At 37.8% G+C, this 23,584-nt stretch overlaps 1 protein-coding gene across 7 annotated transcripts in view; it reads right to left on the minus strand.

Annotated features, from left to right (window-relative positions):
- PPP2R2C (protein phosphatase 2 regulatory subunit Bgamma) overlaps positions 1-23,584 on the minus strand; it is a 131,461-nt gene that overhangs the window by 104,708 nt on the left and 3,169 nt on the right. For 2 of the 7 annotated variants that reach the window (XM_054292789.1, XM_054292774.1), the window contains exon 2: positions 7,006-7,097. The exons of 3 other annotated variants lie outside the window; for them this stretch is intronic. In XM_054292789.1, the coding sequence (XP_054148764.1) occupies positions 7,006-7,072 (67 nt within the window). In that variant the 5' untranslated portion in view covers positions 7,073-7,097. Of the gene's footprint in view, positions 1-7,005; positions 7,098-7,205; positions 7,363-23,584 lie in introns of those variants that run through there. 2 more of the 7 variants (XM_054292767.1, XM_054292810.1) reach the window with 2 other exon arrangements.

Genomic DNA, 23,584 nt, shown 5'->3' on the forward strand with positions numbered 1-23,584 from the left:
TGCACACTCAGGTTCTGCCAAGTCCTTCCCTATCCTCAAAAACTTCAAACAGTAGAAGCTACCACAAGCAATACTTAAGATGTCAGTATACCAGTTTTTTTATTCTGTGGAGTCCTCAAAATAGAAGCACTTCATCAGAAGAGACACAGAGAAGCTACGTGGAAAGAGAAGATAAAAACTGAACAGATAAAAGAATTTATCTTTTATAAATATCTTCAAAATATTATGCTTGTCATCACAGAACCATGGTCAGCATTATCAAGCACTGCAGGATAACTGCACTGAAAAGACACATCTCAAAAGGCTTATTGGAAAGGCAGGGAGACACATCAAATATATACAACAGATGTTTGCACACTAAGCTCATGTCCTCAAAATTGCTGATACAGGTCTATTTATTTAACTTACTACTATAAAAACACATAACAAGCTCAAAGCATTCAAAATAGAAGTGCATAGCAGAGCTGCTTATGTTCCAATAAGAGAACATTCTGCTTCCCTCAATCAGATTTAAAGAGGAAGATCAAAGAGAAAACATTTAAAATTAAATGCAAAACCTTATTCTGATTTGAGAAAAGAAAATCATATACTAGAATTACACAGATATACACCCTTTACATATATGTGCATATATACATATTGCAAAGTTAGGGATTAATTGGCTTAGCCTGCCCTGTTATGTGTACCCATTCCATGCTCCCAGTTCTGTTTGTCTGTAAATGCACCCCTGAAAGCATCAGCTTACATAGAAAGGCAACAGCTGTTCATCTCTTGGCATGATTAGGATTTTCTCCCTCTGTGGTATTGGACAAAGAGTATGGTGATCATAAATGAGCACACCCTACAGTTTTCCTATTAAAGCCTTCTCTTCCTTCCCACCATGCATCTCTGTCTCTATCCCACTATTCATCACATCTTTTAGACATCTAACGTTTAGATTATGCTTGGTCTTAGACACAGCCCATGGAAACCTTCACTTGAAATTAGCAATACTGACTTCACGGAAATGTTTTGATTTCATACCACAGTGCTCTGTGCCCTCTAGCACAGTACCAGATCTTTTAAAAGTGTGAGCAACAGCAGAGGTTCTTCCCTATCATCAAATCTTCAGTTTAGGTTTTATGTTTAATTGGCTCATGGAAGGAAAGAAGGAAAGAAGGAAAGAAGGAAAGAAGGAAAGAAGCAAAGAAGCAAAGAAGCAAAGAAGCAAAGAAGCAAAGAAGCAAAGAAGCAAAGAAGAAGGAAAGAGGCATTTTTGGTTGTCCAGACAGTGACACTGGTGACACACTGTCTGCAGACAATGTAAAACAAGTTCCTCTTCTGCACAGAAAATTCTAAGCTAACTTGTAAGCCCCAGTCAGGTGAGAAGCAGATGTCCTTGCTGACACCATTTATAAATCTCTCCAGGATGGAAGAGGCTTTAGGTTGGTTTTATGATGGCTTTTCCTGATTTGTTGGTATCAGACACTCCTCCACCCACATTTCCATGCAGTTCTACAGCCAACTGCCTGAAACCTCAGTTCAGCTGTTTCTTTTGCACATCAATACTACAATACTGATGCTGTGAACAGAGAGAAGATTTGATGTACTTAACATTTAACACAGTAGCATTTTCTTCATTCATATCCTGTTCCTGTGAAGGGAAGTCAAGGGCAGAATCAATGTGTGGAATAGATCTCTATGACACAGCCTCATCTCTAAGCAGTTTCAGCATGCAGACTCTATGTAACCAAGCTAATAGCATCAGCAGAGTATAAATAATACTATCATTAGGAAGGTACTAGAAAATAATAATCTCTATCAGTGTGAAACCAGCAGCACTACAGATAAAAAAATGTTATTACTTGCAGGCAAGGCTCAACTCAATTTTCTCCCCAGCTTCCTTTACTTTGTGAAGTGCTCAGCTCAAAATCAGCAAGAGATCTGCTCAGAACCTGGGTCAGATTCCAGTCCAAGTTACAAGAAAACACACACTTTGGGGAATCTCTATCCCCAGCAGAGATCACTCCACACAAGAAATCCCTGTACACTTACTAACGGGTTCAATGGTAGAAGCAGCAAACTCACAGTTCACTCATCACAGTCACTGCACTGCCAGCTGTAAAACCAGGAAAGGCAAAGTACAAAGGCCATAACATCAGTTTTCTTCTGCAGAAGCATTTAGCCAAGAGGATATTTTATGGGGAGGGAGATGCAGAAGAAAGCAGGGGATGGAAGGAGGCAGAAGCATCAGCAGTAACCTTGCAGCACCCACCCTCCCGGGCTCCCAAAGCTCTCCCAGTATCCCCTACACTGCTGGGGACAGCACAAGACATCAGCCACCAGGCAGGAGTGGGGCAGGAGACAATACTGGATCAATTACTTCCAAACAGACCTTCAAACTCTTCCCAACCATTCAGAAATTGACAGCCAAACTTCAATTCAAATAAAGAAAAATAACACCTACCCAAAATTCTAAGAGAAACACGATGCCAAAAACCTATTTACAATTAAAGTTTCCTTCCCAATTACACATCAATTCTTCTGAATGTTTTTTCATAGTTCTGGAGTTTAAAGAACACTGTCCCATTGTGCTCTACCTGACATAAAAAGGCAGCCTTCACTCCAGCACTCTTACAAAATTAAGTAAACTAGCACAGAGACTCCTTTCTCAAAAATCAACAATGTTGGTGTAAACACTAGCAAAAAAAAACAACAAAAACCCCTCAGAACTAAAAAAAAAATCTTAAAAAAGTAATTGCTATGCAGAATAAATGTAATTAAGTTATCTCCACAGCTTCCAACATAAAGAACAAACAGGACATTGCTCTCCCAACCTAGTCACACACTGCCAGAATACACTTTTCATTCTCTCCTACTTAATTATCAAATTAAGCTCTTTTTCTTTTGAGCAATATAAATGGCACAAGGTCATTCAGCACTTAGCACACAGATAGGATCTGATAGATTGTTACAGCAAAACCTCTAAATTCCATCTAACAACTCAGCTTGTAAATTCCAATCAATTTCCTGGGATTTTAATCACTGGAGTTTTTTTCATTACAGATTAATAAAAATTAAGGAATTGATTAAAATTTAAGTGCCTTTTAAGATGCATCTGTCCTTTAAAACAAATTAAGTTCTCTTTTTCCTGAAGCATGCTCTTAAGTATTTTTTATAAAAGAACATATTTCCTAATTTGCTTCATCTCCCTGTAAGAGCCTAGAGTATTTGATCAAGCAAAAGAAAACACACAAAATTCCACAGCCTCCTGGCACAACAGCCATTTAAGTGCAGAAGAAATTCACTATCAACTCCAAATGCACAGTACATGAGCCTAAGAAAGAAACTGCAAACAAACCTTCCTTTTGTCCCAGAAAATCTCACAATTCTGAGTCTCTGTATTTACTCTGCTAATTTTTCATTTGCTGCATACTAAAGTAGAAAAAACTTATGTAAAATTTAGATTTCACCAGCATCAACGCTGTTGAGCTGTTAGGTCTCATCAGGCTTCCTAGAAACCGAAGAATGACAAAAACAAAAACCATGGGATTTTGTAGTTGATCTTGCAGCTTGACTTTGTGAGTCAGGATTTTATGGAATGCAGAGAATGATGAGTGTTGTCATTATGATAACTAGATGGCATTCTCAGAAGGCTCCTGAAAGAGGATTAACATTCTGTATCACCTTTTCATTTTTTGTCTGCACGTCTCTTCCTGCGTAAGCGGCATTTGTTTTGGTAGAACTGTTTTCAACATCTGACTTCAAATACTCTGCGACAAGATTAAAGGTGACACTCCCAAAAGCAATTTCAGTAAGCCTAAATTTTCTAGGCACTCAAAAGAAAGTAATTAAATGGGTGAAATAGTTATTGTGGGACTTGGGGGACTATTTGCTTGTTTTTTCCTTGCACTGAGTCTGCTATAAATACTTATTACCTGCATCACAGGAATACCCAAGATCTAGGGAGGGTTGGCTTTATGTGTGCACAGAAAAATGTATTCCTTGCCCTGTAAGAGCTCACAGCAATGGTTCTGCAATGAGTTCCATGTGTGGCAACACTTAAACCTTTACAGATGCCATAACATTGCTGTAGAATACTAAACAAATTTAAAACCAAGCATTTTTCATATCCTCTGTTATGCAGCTGCTAATTGCTAATGGTATCTTGTCACAAACTGCTGGACTAAAACTGTGAACCTAAAGACTAATAGACAGTAAAAACAGTCCTTCATGAAACCTAGAGAGACAAGTGAAAAATTACTTCCTACAGTCCCTATAATTCTGAACAATAACCTGATAGAAGCCTGTGATAACCATATGATAAGTCTGTGAAAGTAGTTGTACAGCCTGATAGTTGAGCAATGAGATTTCATTTCTGATAGCTTTGGTACTTTAGTCTTCCTTTTACTTACACATGCAAGTGGCATAAAGCTTTGATAAGAAGGCATTTCCTCCTGCTTTATCTCAGTAATTTCTAGGTGTCTCAAATAAACACTTCCTTTTGAACAACCTAAGATTACACAACTCTTTCGAGATCATCACAAACGAGTAATGTACTTCACTCTAACTCCAAACCTACTAGGGAAACACTTTTCAAGTATCTCCAGAAGACTGGGAATAAGCAAAGTCCTTCCTGCATCTCTTATCAACACAGATCTATACTATCTTCACAGACAGAAAGTCAAAAAAGGAACAACAGTTTAGCATGGGGGTTTCCCAACTGTTCAAAGACCACACATTATTCAATGTGAACCTAAAGTGTTTCTTATCCCTTGTTTTGCAGCCTGTTTCTGACACTTAAACTCTGTCATCTAGTGGTTGGTGATAAAAAAGTTTGTAAATTGAGCCTGAAGCCTCAAACCAATTTACTGTATCTTCAGGAAAATATTTATATACATTCTTGAAAGACTGGTTTAACCTTCCTCAATCCCAGTCCCTGAGCAGAAGCTCTGAGAGGCTGTACAATCACTAGGATATAACTGGAGGTAAAGACAAATTGATAAAGTTATTGTTGATGTTTTTAAGATAGGGATCTGTAACTATGAACGTCATGCAAAGCCTCTTCCCATGTAAGCAGTCCCAGCAGCAACAACAGATTTAAGTCAGGACTCCAGGATGAGGAGTTCTGGATGCTCTGGGCCCTTTGCTGGTTTACACATGTGCTACTTTAGATCACCACCATTCAATGTAAATGTGCCAAAAAAAATCAAACTGCATTAATTAGTATTCACAGAAAGCAGATGCAGAGACAGATGAATATGTGGTCTGAATAAATACTGTGTGAAGAAACAGTCTCTATGACCATTCTTGTGTTTGTCCTAAAAATGCATTTTTGTACTTGAATTTAAAATTATGTCTATTATAAAAAAGGTTTAATTGTGACAAGGTATATAATTATCTTCAAAGGTTTACATGGCAGAGAGGGAGGTTGGAGCTGAATTCTGGGCTTCAGATGTGAGAGAGGCCAACTCTGGACCTCTCTACATCTTTGTCAACATCACTAAGAGATTAGCACACTGCACTGCATTCAAAAGAGCTGAAAAAAATCAAATCCACATGATTTAATGGCACCATACAAACATTAAATAAGGTGACTTATTAGCAAATGCCCTAATGCCATGTGTTCTCATGACAAGGACCCTCAAACTGCTTTCCACTTCATGGATCAATCTCAAATGACTTCTCAATAGGACTTTGTCATTAATTTTAATTATGAAGAGAAGTCTGTAGCCCCTGCTACCTGATAAAAATTTTTAAAAAATTTAAAAGTCAGGAACTGTTTTAGCTGTACATGGAATGAATACTACTCTGATTCATATCCTTTAAAGTTAAAAAATTAAGAAATCCCTTCGGGAAGTCTACTTTGACTAGGAAAATTAACTCTTCTTACTCTATGACCTCATGGAAACAAACAGGAACAATGTTAAATTTATACAATTATTGAATTGTGCTACAGTCTCTTGTTATCACTCCTGTTTACAAACAGCCATAGAAACAGAGTTAAACAGTCTTCAGGGCTTCACCTACAAATTACAATCAAGGCATTGCAAATCCTTCACACAGCATTTGAAATTAGAAAAGTAATTCACCATGACCGAACAGCCCAGCTAAGCCTCTGTTTCCCATTTTCTCAGATTTATTTCTGTGTTGAAGAGATGTTAATTTGGCTGAAAACAGAATACTTCTCACCGTATTTGAAGTATGTAGTGCTTAACTCCAGGAATGTATAGGGGAATTAATTTGCCCAAGTGGTAAGCATTCATTAGTGTTGTTCTGAAAACCTGCATCAGTCACTAATTCCTCTCACAAAATTTATCACATATTTGTGGTTTGGATGACTACTCCCTTCTGTAACTGCAATACACACTCTTTATTTTCATATAGCGTAGAATGTTGCATGTCTAGCTTTAGATAGGCAGATTTCATTAATTATAAAATAATCTAAAAAAGAACATTAGTTTACCAGCTTAATTGATGTTAATATCTAAATTACATAGTAATTATGTAAAGAGAAATGGTTAAGATACGGCTTTGCAACAGAAACCTAATCATTCATTTAGATACTGGAAACCAACATACAGTTTCTTATCAATTTCTGGTGCATTTCAAAGCATGCCTCTTGATCTAGTGCCCTACAGCTCCTCTTGCACACAGGACTGCCACCAGTGACTGCTTTTCTGTGCCACATTTACAACCAGGCTGCATTCAGTTATTCACATGCCACTTCCCAGACGTGTATATAAAGCATTGACAAAGCCTTTAGCAACAAAACAGTGCAAAAAGAAAAAAAATGTACAGGTGCCATCCAGCCACAAAGAAATATCAAAATGTGACAACAGTCAAGCAGAATAATGCAACCTCAACGAATCCAGCCCACGCTGCTTTAAGGCACATGAGGTGATTATCTGTTCAAGACTGGTGGCCCACTCAGGACAGGGGCCAGCCTCCATCCACAGCCCATCCTGCAGGAGCCACTGCCCTGCAGCAGCCTCTGCACACACAGAGACTCTTCCACCCACTCACCTCCAGAAGTGACTTCTTCAGAACTGGGCTGAGGAGCATTGGCAGGACAGTGTGGGGAAGCTTGCATTGCTGCTGCCCTTGCTATACCTGTCCTGTGGAGAAATAGAGGACTTAATTTCCAGGGCTGTCAGACAGCACCTTCCACGTTACAAGTGACGGAAAAAAAAATTCATTTGAAAATGCCTGATTTGAGCAAGTACATTCTGGGGTGTGGTGAAGAACTCCCACTTCCTACAGAAGTATTTGGATTACTTTCACATCTTGCTGGAGCTCCATTTGCAGCAAGCTGGATTCTTTGGTTCATGAGCTGATGATGCTCAAGCTGAGATATGGTCATTGAGAGCCAACAGAACTAGACAGTCTAAATAAAATAATTAAGGAAATAATATTTAACATAATTTCTCAACTCTGACATGAACAAATAACCATTGAGTAGCTCTCCCTTCTACCTCCTTTTCAAAATGGCAGTGTTCTGCTCTTTATATGTTTCCTTTACAGAAACCATTACTACATGAATTACCTAATAGAGGAATAGTTATTTTGCTTCTCCTGTCCAGCCCATTCCATAGAGATACTTTATTTTACTTCCACATAAATCTACATAGGCTTACCACAAGAATCAATCCTAGCAGAGACCTGGTTCTTTTTTAAAGGAGAAAAAGAAACTTTCCACAGTTTTCATAGTTTCCAGCTGGAGCAACAGTTGTCAGCCACCAGTTTTTAGTATGACACATTCAAATGATTTGTATATCCCAAAGTGCAGTCCATTAGAGAGAGACAAAAATAACTCTATCTGAAACACATGAATAAATGATTTTTTTGAGCATGGTGATGAATGCAATGTTTTTTCATTTCCAAACCAACTCTTTATAGCCCTACTAAAACAAGTGTGTTTGTTCCAAAAGCGATCCCTCTATCTTTCAGGAGTGCCGTGATGGTTTTTGGTTTTGTTTTTCTTTTGAGGAAATGTCAAGTTTAGACACCAAGGACTGAAAGCTAATGATCAACCACTTTTTTCTGGTATGAGTGTGCACTGAATACTGATGTTCACAGGCAGGAACAATTTCCAATAATTAACTGGAAAAATATCAGCCTTCATTGCATTTACTTAACTTTGGTCAACAGCAACGTTAATCTTGCAAGTGAATTGAAAGACAAGACAAAGCCTGTACATGTGAGGTTTATACATTATTCAGAACTGCTGAAAAGCATGGAAAGCAAGACAAGAAAAACATGATTATAATATGGCAGAACAACTCTACTAAGGAAAAAAAAATAACCCCAAAAACCCACACATTCATGTATTGCATCTATTACTTCAACTGAAGAGTAAATGTAGGGGTAAATAGAATTTTTCACTTCTTATTTGGGCAAAACAGACTCATGCATCAATGACTTAAAAAAATTCCAGACAGCTTGTTTTCTTCTTTTTTTTTAATTTGCAACTGCATACTGTTTTTCTCTGAAGTTCCCAGTTTCCAACATACTAACCCATTCAAAGCAATGAAACAGTTTGTGTCTCTCAATATCTGCTAACTGGAGTATAATTACAGCTGTCTATGAGCTATGAATATAAAAAGACTTTGCCAAAATATTTGAAAGAAATCTCCAGGAGAAATAATAACTGGTCACATATATAATACCATATCTACTAAATCCAGTATATTTAAATATAAAATAAGATACAGCAGGTTGGCTCAAATAAATATGATTGATTAATTCTGTTCTGAGCACTACACATTGATGTCCTGTTCACCTTCTAAGAGAGTGATTATTTTCATCATTAACAGGAATTTGAGTAAATCTGCTCCTCTTCTTTGTGTGACAAAAACAATGAGTATCAGAAAGAAGCAAAATGAGAAGAAACTGACAACCTTAGGTTTTATGTGTTGCCTAAAGCCCTCTCAGAGTCCCCTGAAGTTCATGACACATAAATAATCTAAATATTACGGTAACAATGCATTGATAGCACTGATCAGATCTCCAGAGAAAAGATTTCAAATACTTTGAAATATTTGCCAATATCTTCTAATAGTCATTGAAAGGACTAGAACTACTAATTCATCTACTCTCCCTGAAATGCAAACTGGTAAATTCTAAAACTGTGGGGAGGGGAACCACTACAATCGAAAGCAAGAGCTGAATTGGTCACAGTGTGGATTTTGGTTTCTTTACTTCAGTAATCTACAAAGATACCCAGGCCATGGTTTTCACACTTTGAGGGTACCATACATTTATTTCAAAAACAAGTCTTAAGTCTTCAAAAACTAACACCTTCTGCTTAAATGCTTCAAGAAGCCCTTCCTTTGCTTACATCATCCTGATTTTCTCCCCACAAATTACTCCTACAGTCTACATTGACCTATGTACACCAAGCACTTCAAGAGGCACTTTAACCATATGGGAAATTTCTAATAGACAGGATCACTTTCACTGTCTGGGAGAGTAATTCATGGAATAAAAAAAGAGAACAACTTTGTCTCAAGGAAGATACATTCCAGAGATTAGTCCAATTCAAATAGAAAGCTCCTCCATGACAGAAAACTATTTTTAGGATGAATATGCATCCTGCCACCAAATCCAAGCTAGAACACTTCTTCTTCCTCAGTGTTTAAATCTTATGTAGAACCTATCATGCATATAAGAACGAATACAACCCTCAGACTGACTTATCACCTCCACAAGAAATTTTCCTGTGAGTCCTATAGAAATCACTTGGTTTTTCTACAGTTCATCTTCCCTTTGAAAAATAAAGAAAACCCACCTTTCAGTCTCCATGACCTGGACAAAGAAATGGTGAGCAGTACATTTTGTGGGCCTTTACATGAATGAATCCATGCATCTACGGCTACAGCAGTGGATTCCCAAGTGACAACATTCAGGTGGTGCTTGAACATAACCTTTCCCATTCTCTGCAGGTGTGAGAGGACTCTAGTCCCACCTGGTTCTCTCCAACCAACCTACAGCTGGTGAAATAAAATAAAACCTACAGCTGAATCATGTCAGTCATCACTGTTACAGAGCCCATACTTAAATCCCAACATCCAGAAATGATACTGCTGGTACTTGAACTTTAATTGATAGTCTCCACAGAGAAAGTAAAATGGCAGTTTCAATATATACTACATGGTATGGTTTTGCTAAGAACCTATGATTTTTTTTTTATGCAAACTAAAAAGAATGTTGATTTCTTTCAAGTCCACTGCACACTAAATATAATTTTCACCATTGCTATTTGAGTTATCAGATTAAAATGCCATCTTTCTCACTAAGAAAAGAATCAACAAGTCTTTCTTGAATCAGAAATGCCTAACGGCTATTTGGTATAAATGTCATTTGGTATAAATTGCCAATTGCCAAATGGCTATTTGGTATACTTCAAACAATCTTGGTGGTAACCAAAAACATACACTGATTCATGAAAAAACATACAGAAAATTCACTGTAGTGCCAGCCAAGCTTAGGGTATACTCAGCATGCGCTGTGGACTGCAAGACATCTAAAACATTCACAGTGAAAATTAACATTACAAACTCAGTGCTTCACTTCCAAGTTACAAACTAAGGGAAGGCAAGAAATGTCAAAAAAAAAAATCTATATAGACTCTGAGTAACTTCAGGAGGTTCAGCAAGAAGTGCAAAATTCTGCACTTGGAGCAGAAGATCTCCAGACATCTGGCTGAAAAGCAACTGTCTGGAAAGGACCTGTGGTCATCCTGGATGCTGGGTCAAAGAGTCAACAGTGGCCTGACATCAGCAAACCATGCTGGCCCAACACTAGGAAGAAAGTGACCAGAATAAAGGGAAATCATGCTCCACTCACCTCTAATGGGGCTACATGTTGAGCAGTGAGCAAGACTTGAATGCTCTTCCACAAGTGACTGAACCAGGTTATGATGAAGTTAACCATTTTTTAAAGACTAATTAAGTGAAGCAAGTAATTCTGCATGTAGCACAGTTTTTCTTGCAAAAAGTTCAACTGTGCAAATTCTTCAGCCATAGTCTGTTCCTTTATAGTGGGTTAATCTTTCAGGTTTGTCCTCAACCAGGGAACTCTGGGATGCTCTTAACAGGAATCACCAAGCTTAAGTGTTTACCTAAATGTTCTGCACATAGCTCAAAAACCCCCGTCTCTCATCATGACACTGTGAACTTTCTGGAATCTGTAAAAGCATAACTTAGGAGGATAATAGGAGCCTAACAAATTAGCACAAACCCAAATGGACAAATGAAGGGAAAAATTACTGTTTTCTTAAGACACATTTTTAAGGTTCTACTAGACATAACCCTAAAAATTATCTCTAGAAAAGAAAAATTATTTAAGGGCTAAAACTATGGTACTGACATTCATGAAATATCCTGCAATTTTTTTTCAGAGAGATTTAATTATACCTTTCATACTACTCATGCATTTAAAGATCTTCTGGTTAGCATTAATTTGAATTCTATTGCCACATAAATTAATACAACTTAGACACATTTATCAGCCCTTTAAATAACAAAGTGATGTGTCCAGGCAGCATATTCTTGAAAAGAGGAAAAGACATGCAATTAAAACCTGAACTGCAACTGCTTTACATTTCAGGAAGTTAAAAAGTAGCCTGGAGCAAATTACCTCCAAGAGAAAATCTGGAGAGCAGTTTTGCTTCAAGCAAAGACTTAACAGTATTTAAAAGAAAACAATATGCAGCATGAGTAAATCATATAGCAGACAAAAGGGGCAAAGAAAAATAAATGGGTTGTACTCAAGTTAGTATAAATCTGAATGCATTAAGCTCCTAAGGAAACTTGCAAAGACAGTATTAAGGTCACAACATTCAACCTTTAATTTTAACCCTGATTTTAACCTTAAATTTAATAAATCATATTGTGTATGAGAATTTCCAAGTAGATTTCCTAACTCATTAGGCAAATGAACAAAATGATAACTAAATAGCTACAGCATAGCAGGTACAGAAAACCTGTTCCTTTGGCTAAAGGACAGCATATGGTTTACTAATGAACAGAATTGCAGTAAATCCTAAGAAAAGTAACAAATCCATATAATTTTAAGTCCCAGAAATTTTTGTGCTAAACTGCAGAATGTACTTACATTTCCTGACAGTAGTAAGAAAATACAAGCTTTGTAGATTCTAACAATTCAGAATATGGTAGATGGAGTTCAGCCACATTTTCATCTTTACCTACTGCTGTCCTAAAAACAAAGCCATCAATGGTTCTGAATATCTGAAGATTTAGCACACTCAATTTCCAGAAAGGCTTTTGGTGAGCACTGAGATAAACTCTTCAAAAAAACCTCTTCCAGTACCAGGGGTTATAAACTACATCCCCACACTATATTATGTAGTACTGAAGAGAAAAGTAACTAAGGTTACTATACAAAGTAGTAAGCACAAACAGATGCAGAGATTAAGGCAGATGAATATAGGTGCAGAATAGATGAATAGATGTTATAGATGCAGAATAGATGTGGAGGTGAGACACTGGAACAGGCTGCCCAGAGAAGCTGAGTATCTTCCTTTAAAGTGTTCAAGGCCAGGTTGGACAGGGCTTTGAGCAACCTGATCTAGTGGAAGGTGTCTTTAAGGTCTCTTCCAACCCAAGAGATTCTATGATTCTGTAAGATTAAAATCATGATTCAAAACACAAACAAAACATGTGGCTCATATATACATATATTTTTCTGGACTTACAACATGTACATAGAGCACAGCCAAGTAAAGCCTGGATCCAGTCCTGCTCCAGCCAGTGGCAAGTTCTCAATAGACTTCATCAGATACTAAATTACAATTACCCAAAGGCTGTTAAAAACCTGTCAGGATATTAAAGATGACTTTTAGAAACATGTATGGTAACCTTAGTGTCCCAACAAACCTAGGTAGTGCATTTCTGTTTTTTAAAACTTACCAGAGTAAAAAAATAAAATTAGATTAAAATAAAAAATTCTGTAATTTAGTCACTACCATTTCTACAGTAGGATGGCATGGGGGACTGAAATGTTAATGGTTAGTGACTCAATCAACCATTTGCAATAGCTGAGGGTGCTTTGCCAAGGTTGGGTTTGCAGGGTCCCAGCACACACCAACAGAGGCCACAAGCTGGGGTCTGAGCCATGTGAGGGAGAAGGCAGGTAAGAAGCAGAGGTCAGAAAATGCTTTTTATCACCCTTAGATAACAGGCTCAGTTTACAACCTCTCCCTGGGAAGGACCAGGGCATTCACAGACAGGTCTGAAGGTTTCCATCCCTTCTGATGGGACACAACTGGCTCAACCACTCTGTCATGAGAGGCAGCTGCTCTGTCTTTGAAGGTGTCATAAACCATCAAAGACCCCCAGAGTGCCCCCTGCCTCATTTTTGGGGCCTTCCACCAGAGGACTGCATGTGATCCACAGTGTTACATCAGACAGTGTAAAACAACCCCCCCAGTAAGGGAGAGATGTCTGACATAAACCTGAACATTTATTAACCCATTGAACTTTGTGTTTTGGGGGCTTCCCCCACTCCCAGCTGATCAAGATAGAGATCATCACTTCAACTAACAGACACCAAATAACAACAATCAAATCTCCTTGCTAGATGGGTGGTGATATCTTTCCTCTCCACTTACCCAATCTTATAATTTTCTTCTCATTCTTTCTTTCCCTTATGTATTTTCTGAAGTGGTACCTTTATACTTTTCTAATGTTATATTACTACAGGTAGACAATAACCAAAATGGCTACATACCTCCTTTCCAAGGCAAGCCCATTATTCTAAAATAATCCATACATAAATATATCTATAATATATATTAAAAAAACAGTCATTCAGTGTCATTTCATTCTAATCTGCTGCAGGAGATCTATTAACAAGAACCTCGGCCACCCTCACCTTCAGGGGTGAGTAATAACAAAGAGAAAATGCCATTAGCTTTTCCCTTATCATAACATGATAAAATCCTGACCCTGTCCTTCAGCCAGGTCTGTTGATATGAATATTTTTAACTGGGATCTTAACCAAGAAGGATGCCAGACTTCCCCCCAAAAACTCCTTTTCAGTAAAATGGTGCAGAAGAAGGGACTCTTCACATTTTAAAAAGACCTTCCCCCTCCACCTGAGGGTCATCTACAGATCAATTAATCAGGTCCAAGATGATTCTGAGTCACATCTGTGTCCTTTAATGACAGTAAAAGAATAGTACTAAGCGACACTTCCAGGTCTTGCCCTCACAAGATTCAATGGATATTCATACAGAGAGCAGAAATAACTTGGCAGAGAGTACTAAATGAGTTGTGGTTTTGGCTGGACTCCCCTTTTATTTTAAATAAAGCTTCTTGGAACTCAAACAGTAGCAAGCACTGCAGATAAAAGCCAAGTATCATTACAATCAAGTCAAGCAGCAAATGGAAACGGAGTAACTGTAGTCAAGGAAGGAATCCTGTGTCCTTATTTCTCTCCCCAGCAGTGCTTGGATCTACATATTCTTGATGTCTCTGAAGTCTGAGCAGGGAGTATGACTTCTAGAGAGAGAAAATCTGAGAATTTAAAGCTTTAGGGTCCTGCTTGAACAGACATGCAACAGTTGCCTTCTGGCAGGAATTAAAGCTGGCATGGAAATTTCACAAAAGGAATTAAAAGATGTTCTGGAAAGCAGCCAAAAGGAAATCAAAAGAACTTCAGCAGTATGAAGACACATACCAGAAGCACATGAAAAGGAACTTCAAGACAGACCATTAGGTTTAAGAGTTAAGGTTACCCATCTGTTGCCTGGGTAGAAGGTTGTGTGAATCAGGGGAAAATGTTAATTATTCCTGTGAGATATTTAGTCCAAAAATATTCATGCTCTCTTACATAATTTCCAGTCTTGACCACATGTCAGCTGTCAAGGGGAACAGATGCATTTTAGATTCCACCCAAATTCTGACCTACAGGAACTGATCAACATAGGCTCCTTTCTGTTCTTCAAGTGTGGTATGTTACTGGATGTGAGAATCAGTCTGGGAAAAAAGACTACCTGATAGCCAGTCTGACAGCTATCTGTGAGTTAAAATATCTTAAATACAGATAAACTATAGCTCATGCCTTATATCACAGTAATTGTTGTAAATATCTGATATAGGCATGAGTAATCAGTTATTTTACAGAAACATAACATAAAAAGTGGACAGTTTTTAAAGCAGCTAATTTTGAAAACAGAAATGGAAATCCACGGAAATTATCTGAGTAGCCCCACAGGTGAAGAGATGAGCTCCGGGAGTTTTTATTTGTAGAAATGTTAAAGGGATCTGTTGGACTACTGCTTTTAAGAGCTATTATGATGAACAGGTGTTTCACCCCATCTCTATTTTAGCCTGATGAGATACTATTGAACTCTTTCAATAAACTCTACTTATGCTTCCATTAATAAAAGCAGGTTTTGAATAAAGGAAAATCTTTCTGTGTTCCATCAGAAGGTTTCTCAGCAGGGCAAAAAACAAGGAAAAGAAAAAAAACCTACTTTTTAGATAAGCTCACAAGAACCAATACTTATAAGCTAAAAGACAAGATTTTAACAAGTTCCTTGTCCTTCCTTGGATATGTAAAGTAGTGAAGTTACTGTTTTTATATGAAAAAATTGTGCTCAAGTTTGCTTGAACTGTGCAGCAGTTCTCCTAGAGGCAGGTTCCACCTACAATGGCATGTCCTAGTTAAAATGTTTAGGTAACTCTTGCTGTCACGTGTAGTCAAGTCTCATCTAGTTACTTGTATTTATTTTAAACATGCAGGTAATTGGCACTATTTCCCCAATATATCTTGCCTTGCAAAATCCTTCAGGGTTTCACTTACACAATAAAATCTCAGATAATGGAGCCAATATCTGGACTGCAAAAACTCTAAAGGCAAAGTATAAGAGACTCTGGCAAGCTCTTTTATTCTTTTCCTTAATTTCAATTATTTGGATTCTATTTTTGTGTTAGATTATGTCTGTGCCCATATGCACAAATTTCTCAATGAAGATTTTTGGATCAAAGGTGACTTAGCAAGAGGTTCATTAAAGGCTTTGAAATATTTGCAACATTTCAGAAAAGAAGACTGCCAAAATGAGGAGTTTTCAAGAAAACTGTGTATATTCAGCTGCTAAAAAGAAAATTATTGAGTTCAGTCATTAAAATGTAAAATATAGGAATAGTTTCCTGTGCTAACCTCAATATAACTATATTCATCAAGTCTCATCTGTAATAACCAGGCTGGTGTTTGCTCTGTGGAATCCAGACTGCTAATTCTTCCCATTTACAACAACTCCCTGGCTTTCAGGAACAAAAATAATTTTCTGTCTAAATATACTTACACTTAACAATCAGAAATTAATCCCTCTGCAAACAACTCTCCACACTGGCAATCACCTTTGTTAGTAATTATTTATAGTGCAGAAGCATCAAAGCTTTCTGCTTTCACATTTAACATTACTACATTACTACCATTTCCTGGGATAGCTGTCAGACATTTTTCTAGTATACTTATAGTTTGTATTCCCTCCCTTCCTTCTACTGTGCATAAATACCGCAAAAGCCTTATAAGAAGGTGGTTTTGAAGGAGCACAGCAGTAAGCTTCACTCCTCTGGAAGTCTTCACCATGCTGGTGCCCACTGAGCAGGTCACAGGGAGCAGCAATGGGACTCTGGTGCCAAATTTGCCCTGGACAAGACAGCACTGACCATGGCCCCTGTGCTCTCAGGAACAGGCAGCTGTGGTGGTTCCCTCCCTGCCAGAAAGGAACAAATGTCAACCAGGCCAAGCTTGCTGACATTTTCTGAAGAGGCTGGTGGGCTAACCAGAGCCTCTTCCCCTCTGCTCTGATACTTCCCATGCAATGGGAGTGGCTCCAAAGCAGCAGGGAAGGAAAGATGGGCATTCTTCCAGATCTTCCTCTGGAGAATGGGCAATTTGCTGACAAAAATGGCATCCATGTCAATTTCAAACCAAATCCTCGATTTTAAATGCCTTGAAATTAATTTAAAAGTTGGAAAAAGTAAAAGATATTTTCAATAAAACAATTTTAAACAAAAAAGCTGGGAAAAACCAACACAACAAAGAGCTGGTTGTTTGTATTCTGTACAAGTCACATTCAGCAGTAATTTCTGCACCACAGTTCAAAGTTAAGGCAACTAAAACCCTATATTTGGATGTAGAGTGAATTCCTGCAGCTAGTAAATATTGAAGTTTTAGTATAATTGGCTGATTTGCAACATCATAACTGCTAACAGATGCGACTTGCTTGTTTTAAAACTAGCACCTTTTGTAACATTTGCACAGTAACACAGAAGACCTGTACTCTGTTTCCCTCATTTTTCTGAAATGTGCATGGAAGCACAGAAATGTCTCCTCTACCAAGTAAGGCCACATTTAATCATGGAAAATAAAATCCACGTTCAAGGAAACAGATTTTCAGAAAGCTGCACATGTGAAAACCAGAAGTCCAAGGACACTGCTGTCACACCATGGTGGAAGGAAAGTTCTGCCCCAGTCAGAGACAAGTGTCACTCCCCTGAGCAGCCCTGTCACACATCGACCAACAGGTCTGTGAGTCATTTGGGACTTGAAGGACAGTGCCCTACACACCAGCTCCTACTGCCTCCCAGTGCTGAAACTTCTCCATGGCCATTCCAGGACATCCAGATTCACATTTCAAGCAGAGCAGCTGGGAGGAACACAGGCACACCAGAAACATGCAGTAGCAGTGATCCACAAACCTTCTGTGAGTGTAGCATACTCTTGTGTACCAACATGCACAAAATGTTATTCATATTGTACCTGAGCAATGAAAATAACCATCATCCATATGACTTTACTGCACTCTTAATAAGACATTCCAGGAAATTCTGTAAGATGTAATAATTCACATCTACCTATTTCAAAGAGGCTGCATATGTGAATTCCACTTTGATCTTCACTGCTGATTAAAGAGAATATACTTGACCTAAATCTTCCATTCAAAAGAAGACCATAGAATACACATCTGACTCCATCTTGTACTGGTTATTCCCATATCACAGATCTGCATGCAGCAATAAAAGATATCAAATCAAGCAGGGTGTCAAATTAACATGTAGCATGATGAAGAGTCTCACATGCTACCTTGGCAGTCAATTCAGGCCTACACTCACCAGTCCACTGTGCCTATTTGTTGAATTTTTCTGATTTATTATTATTATTATTGATGTTATTAGTTGAAATTTTATTTTTATCACAGAACAATGTAGAAATAAAGACATTCTATCAGAAATAATTTATGAAATAATAACAGACAGATTCTGATTAGCAGCTATACACTTATTGAAGACTTTGTGCCAGGTTCTATCATAAACTGAAACCTCTCAAACAGTCCAACACAATTGGATGAAAGTCTAAAAATAAATTATTGCTAATTGGTGACCAGCTTGTTGCTTGAAAACTATTTTTTTGTTTCTATTTTTAACATCTTAGAATAAGGAGAAAAATATGGAGTCATTAAAATCTGAGATAATGAAATAAACAATCATTTAATTCAACTCAGATGATCTTTATTTCTACTGCAAACTGGCAGAGCAGGTTATGGTTATCTTTAATGCAAACAGCACTACCACAGGCAGCATTAGCCTCAAAATTTACGTAAATGATGTTATTTTGTACAGTCACTGATTATTTGCAACACCTGAGTCACAGGAACAACAAAAGCACTGCAAACAGGAAAAAGTATGGTAACAGTAACTAAGTTCTAATCAGACTCGCACTGAACTAGAGAATAATAAACCAACCCTCAATCTTTTACTTTTTTCTGTACTCTACATAAAACACATAAATGTCATTATAATACAGATGTTTGCATCCTTTACTTCTCTTTTTTGTAACAGATGGATCAGTGAATATGAAAGAGACAAACACTGCTATATTTAACAATACAGATCCCAAACCCTGTCATATTAATAATTCACAAAAGTCACTGAACTGCATGGCATATTGTGCTGAGGTTTTATTAGGATCAAATCTCTTAATGTACATTTTTATTATTTGTCTTTCACTGGCAAAATACAGTCTGCTTTTATTTGCATTGAAGCAATAATAAAACAGGAAAAAGAGCTTTTCAGCAAGGTAACACTCCTGAGAATAGGAACTCTCCTACCATATATAAGGCTGCTTTGCTCAGTGGGGCTTTTGTTCTTGGTAAAGATTTGGGGAATTTTCACCAGGAATAAGTAAAATATACCACACTCATGACTAAGGGCAAACTCAGCATTAACCTGAGAACCCTGGAAATAGTTGATCAGGAAGGTGCCTCAACATGGCTAGATGTTAATTTAAAACCCTTTCTTGTTTAAAAAAATTCCAAAAGTGCCCATATTAACTTTATCTAATTTTTTGAGATTATTACCTTTCCCTGGCTACAGGGAAATCAGCCTGAAATTACACTGAGATTACACTTTGAGTAAAAAATTTGTGTTCTCTAAGCAGACAGTCCTTGGGACAAAGACTTGCAATGGTGATTAAATAAACTGTGGATGGGAAGTTCCAAGGATACAACCAGTAATGATATAGTAACACAAGGTAAACAGTAAGGATGGATTACCTTTTTATGGCTGTAATAAAAGATAGTTCTTCATTATAAAATATTCAGTGTTATTGTATAGTTAAATATTGTATATATTGTATATTTTAAACTGATAAGAGCAACATCTACCATTCTCTAAATTCACCATTTAAATATATGATGTATTGCTGAAATGTCTAAGGTCTACATGGAAAACATATAGAAAATATATTGCTAAGTATGGTTTTCATAATGATAAATACACTAAATAAACTTCTCCCACAGTGAACAATGACACTGACTCTACCTGCACAACATTGTTTACTTTTAAATACTTTTAAACTGTCAGTTTCAATTAGAAAAAATCGAGCTTCCATGGATTGTATTTCTATGCCCATGGTTATCTTACATACACATTGCAGAGCTGATGTCCTGAACTTCTGGTTTTAAGGTTTATATGTAGCTCAGTCTATTGCATATAACAGCTATATAGTTAAATATTCTATAAACATTTCTATTTATAATGTTTCTAGTCTGCTGGCACCTGGAAAAGCTCCAGAGTGCTGCAATTATCCTCTTTTTCAGCTCCTTGTTGTCACTGTCATGGAAGGAGCTCGGCTTTAGCTAATATTTCACATGGTCCTTTTCTTCTGTTAATACATCTTATTCACTTCTCCAGGATCTCTACCACTATACAGCAACCAAATACATTTATTATTTAGATGGTGAGTGCAAGATCATCTGCTGATTACATATGCATGCAGAGAGAGCCAAGGCTGCCATCAGTCCCTAAGGGCAATCCACCAAAACCACTGATCCAGCATCAGAGATTTATTCCTTGGCAAACAGGAAGATTGCAGCCCAGCCTAATCACACTTGGTAAAGCTTTAAGGGTACGTGTGACACTGGTGAATAACTGCTGTGTGGAGAACGTGACATTAAATGAAGAGCCAAACCCAGTTAACTGCACACCTTTGAAACGTCTCCTGCAGCTCAGAGTGGCTTGAAGTGCCCTCTCAGGATGGTCTAACAACCAGTCCTTAAAACTCCTTGAAGAGGCAGGTCTTCTGAGGAGGCAGTAACAAGTCAACACTAGCACACTCTGGCTCTTTGGGAAAGCTGGGAACAGCAAACTGAGAAACTCCAAAATCCCAGCCTAGGATCAACATCCTAACCCCAATCCTGATTTATGATTTCTTCATCAAGTACATTTGGCAAGCAAAACAGAGACAACAATATTATGAGCCTAATAAATGTAGCATGAATGGAGTACTTTGAATGTGTAGCTGGTGCTGCATCATGGCAAGCTGACAGTGTAATTCACTCTGGCTAAATCCACCCTGCCTTTTCTGGCTGTTAGAGAATTGCAGGCCCATGTCACCCGTGCAGACATTGCCTTAAATATCTGTGCTGTGCAGATCCAAGCTTCAGGCAGTACCAATGTTTGGTTTTCCTGGATGCTGAACCCCACATCCAGCTGCAGGTTTGGGTGAGTGAGCAAAGGGACAGGACTGCAGTGCAAGCCAGAGTGGCAGCAATGCTCCAGCTCTGCCTCTGTGGCCGCATCCAACTAAGCTGCATGAATAAAGATTACAAAGTCAGCAACATCACTTGGATGGAATAAACCTTACTAATCCAAATCTTCAAGGCTACTCACAACATTCATCTGAATATCACTGTGAATAAAAGAACCAAATCCATGCACAGAAAGACATAACTATATCCTGTTTAACAAGGGGCAAAGTCATGCTTTGACAAGGTTTACCCTGTTCACCTCAATTCAAGGAAAAAAAATAACACAAGTGACTACACTAAGAATGAGTAATAATTTCCAGGGTTATTCTAAAACTGTTTCAAAATTATTTCTGTAAAAAGATTAAAAATCATCAATATTCACAACATAAATCCTGAATTGCTGGAGGTTCAGAAGAAGAGTTACCTCTTGTACTTTTCTTAATAAGGAGAAATCAGTGAACTAGACTGACCAATGGAGAGCCTGAGCCAGCAGTGTTACTTGTTTGCTATATTGATCCAATTAATACCTCAGGTATTCAAGTCTAATTCAAATTATATTTGAGATATTTATGAAACAAAAGATCATAAATAAATTTCTTTTTGGCAGATGAAAAATTGATAATTTCCTCTATTTTTGATTACTGAAGAAGAGAGATACTAACTTTTTTCATTAAGGCAAAAAAAAAAGCCCCCAAATCTGTTTTTATTATCTACAGAGGACTTTTCTCTACAATCATTAAGAAAAAAAGGGTTCCTTTATCCTCTATAATAAACATTTCTCATTTTATGATTCAATATATTTTGTACTGCACTGCTAATTCTCATAATTCTTCAAATATCTTATTTTAGGGCATTAATACACTAATACATACATTAACTAATCATTAACATGATTAATTTTTTCACAGAAGTTAAGCCATATGGAACCAAATGGAACAATTTGGCCATATCATTGTATAGATAGTGCAGGTCACATTCTGCCCCACTGCACCAGTGCAACTCCACTGGCTCCACTTGCATTTGCAGGCCTAGACCAGGGGAGGAACCTGTGTTTCTCCAGAAACTGGATATATAAACATCTTTTTATTCCTTCCCAAAACAGACATAGTCCATAAAAAGGCAGGGATCAATTCATAGCTAGACTTGTCTGGATGCAACCTGCATTACATCTTCATTGCCAGAGAAGAATTTCTCCAAATACCATGGAGGGACCATGGAGGTGAAACACATCCTTTAACACAGTTTGGCAAGAATAGCAAATTTTGCTCATTATTTCTGTTAATTGTTAAATCAGTAAAATACAGAGTCATGGTATTAATCTAACAGTTGAGTAGGAGTGGCACCATAGATTCCTGCAACTTTTTGTCCCTACCAGGAGCACAGCAACCACACCAGGCAATTCACTGCTCAGAATCAGATCCTGTGGGGCTGATCCCAAGGCCCTGTGACAGCCAAATGTGTCAGCAGTCCTGTCAGTTTTACCATTAGTCTTACACACAGGTAACACCAAGGGAACTCTAGGACTGAAGGACATCCTCTGCCCTCAAAAGCACAGAAGCCTCCTTTATCCCCCTTCCCCCAGCTCACAATTTTCTTGCTCTCTCCCCCACACACTCTGTCTGTACAGTAATGAAGGATCATATTTCTCCCATCCAACCCTTCTCTTCCCGTGCCTCTCCTCTCTCCTCAGTGCTCCTGCAGTTGCTGTGGAAATAACACATTTTACTGACCCAACACCTCCTGGGCAACTGGTTCCCACAGCTGTGGTGCAAAAGGCAATTAAGATAAAACACAGCTCTGCAATGAATCACAAGCCTGAACAGATCTCAGAGGTCATCTAGTCCATTCCTCTGCCCCACGGGAGGCTCAGCTATCCCCATGTCATTTCTCACAGACATCTATGTCACCTGCTTTTAAAAACTTCAGCGATAAAAATTACTCAAGCTCCCTGGGCAATATATCCCAGTGTTTTACCACCTTTGCAAAGAAGTTCAGTCTTTCCTCACAGCTCATTTTTTCTAAGCCTCAGATATTTTTTCTCTCTTTCTTTACAATATCAGATCTTTTCTATTTTCCTCACACAAACAACTCCAATTAAAGCAGTTTGCTTCAAAAGCTACTTTTGAAAGTGATCATTGAAAAATTTGCTGTATATTGCAGCTGGAATTAAATCACCTTTTTCCATTGTGCAACCATAACATAATTTTAAAGACTTTAAATGACAAAATTATTCATGTTCTGCTTGCCTTAATGCCACATTGTAGTTGTGCACATGCAAGAGGAGAAACAGGGCCAGGTAGTCACTGTTGTCATATGTGTGCCTATAATGCCTATTATAGTGTAATAGTTACAGTATAACAACAAATCAAAAAATTGTTGAGATTTAAAAACCAATTTAATTTTCCATAGTCAAGGTAAAGCCAAATTTGTTACAGATAATCCCAATGTCAGAAAATAATGACCTATCAAAGAGATGAAATTTGACTTTGCTCAAGCAAGCAGTTTTGTTAGGAACACCTTCAGTCCACAAGCGAGAGCAGA

Source organism: Melozone crissalis, unplaced genomic scaffold, assembly GCF_028551555.1.
Source record: "Melozone crissalis strain CALT ecotype California unplaced genomic scaffold, PUWL_Pcris_2 ptg000006l_1, whole genome shotgun sequence".
NCBI lineage: Eukaryota > Metazoa > Chordata > Aves > Passeriformes > Passerellidae > Melozone > Melozone crissalis.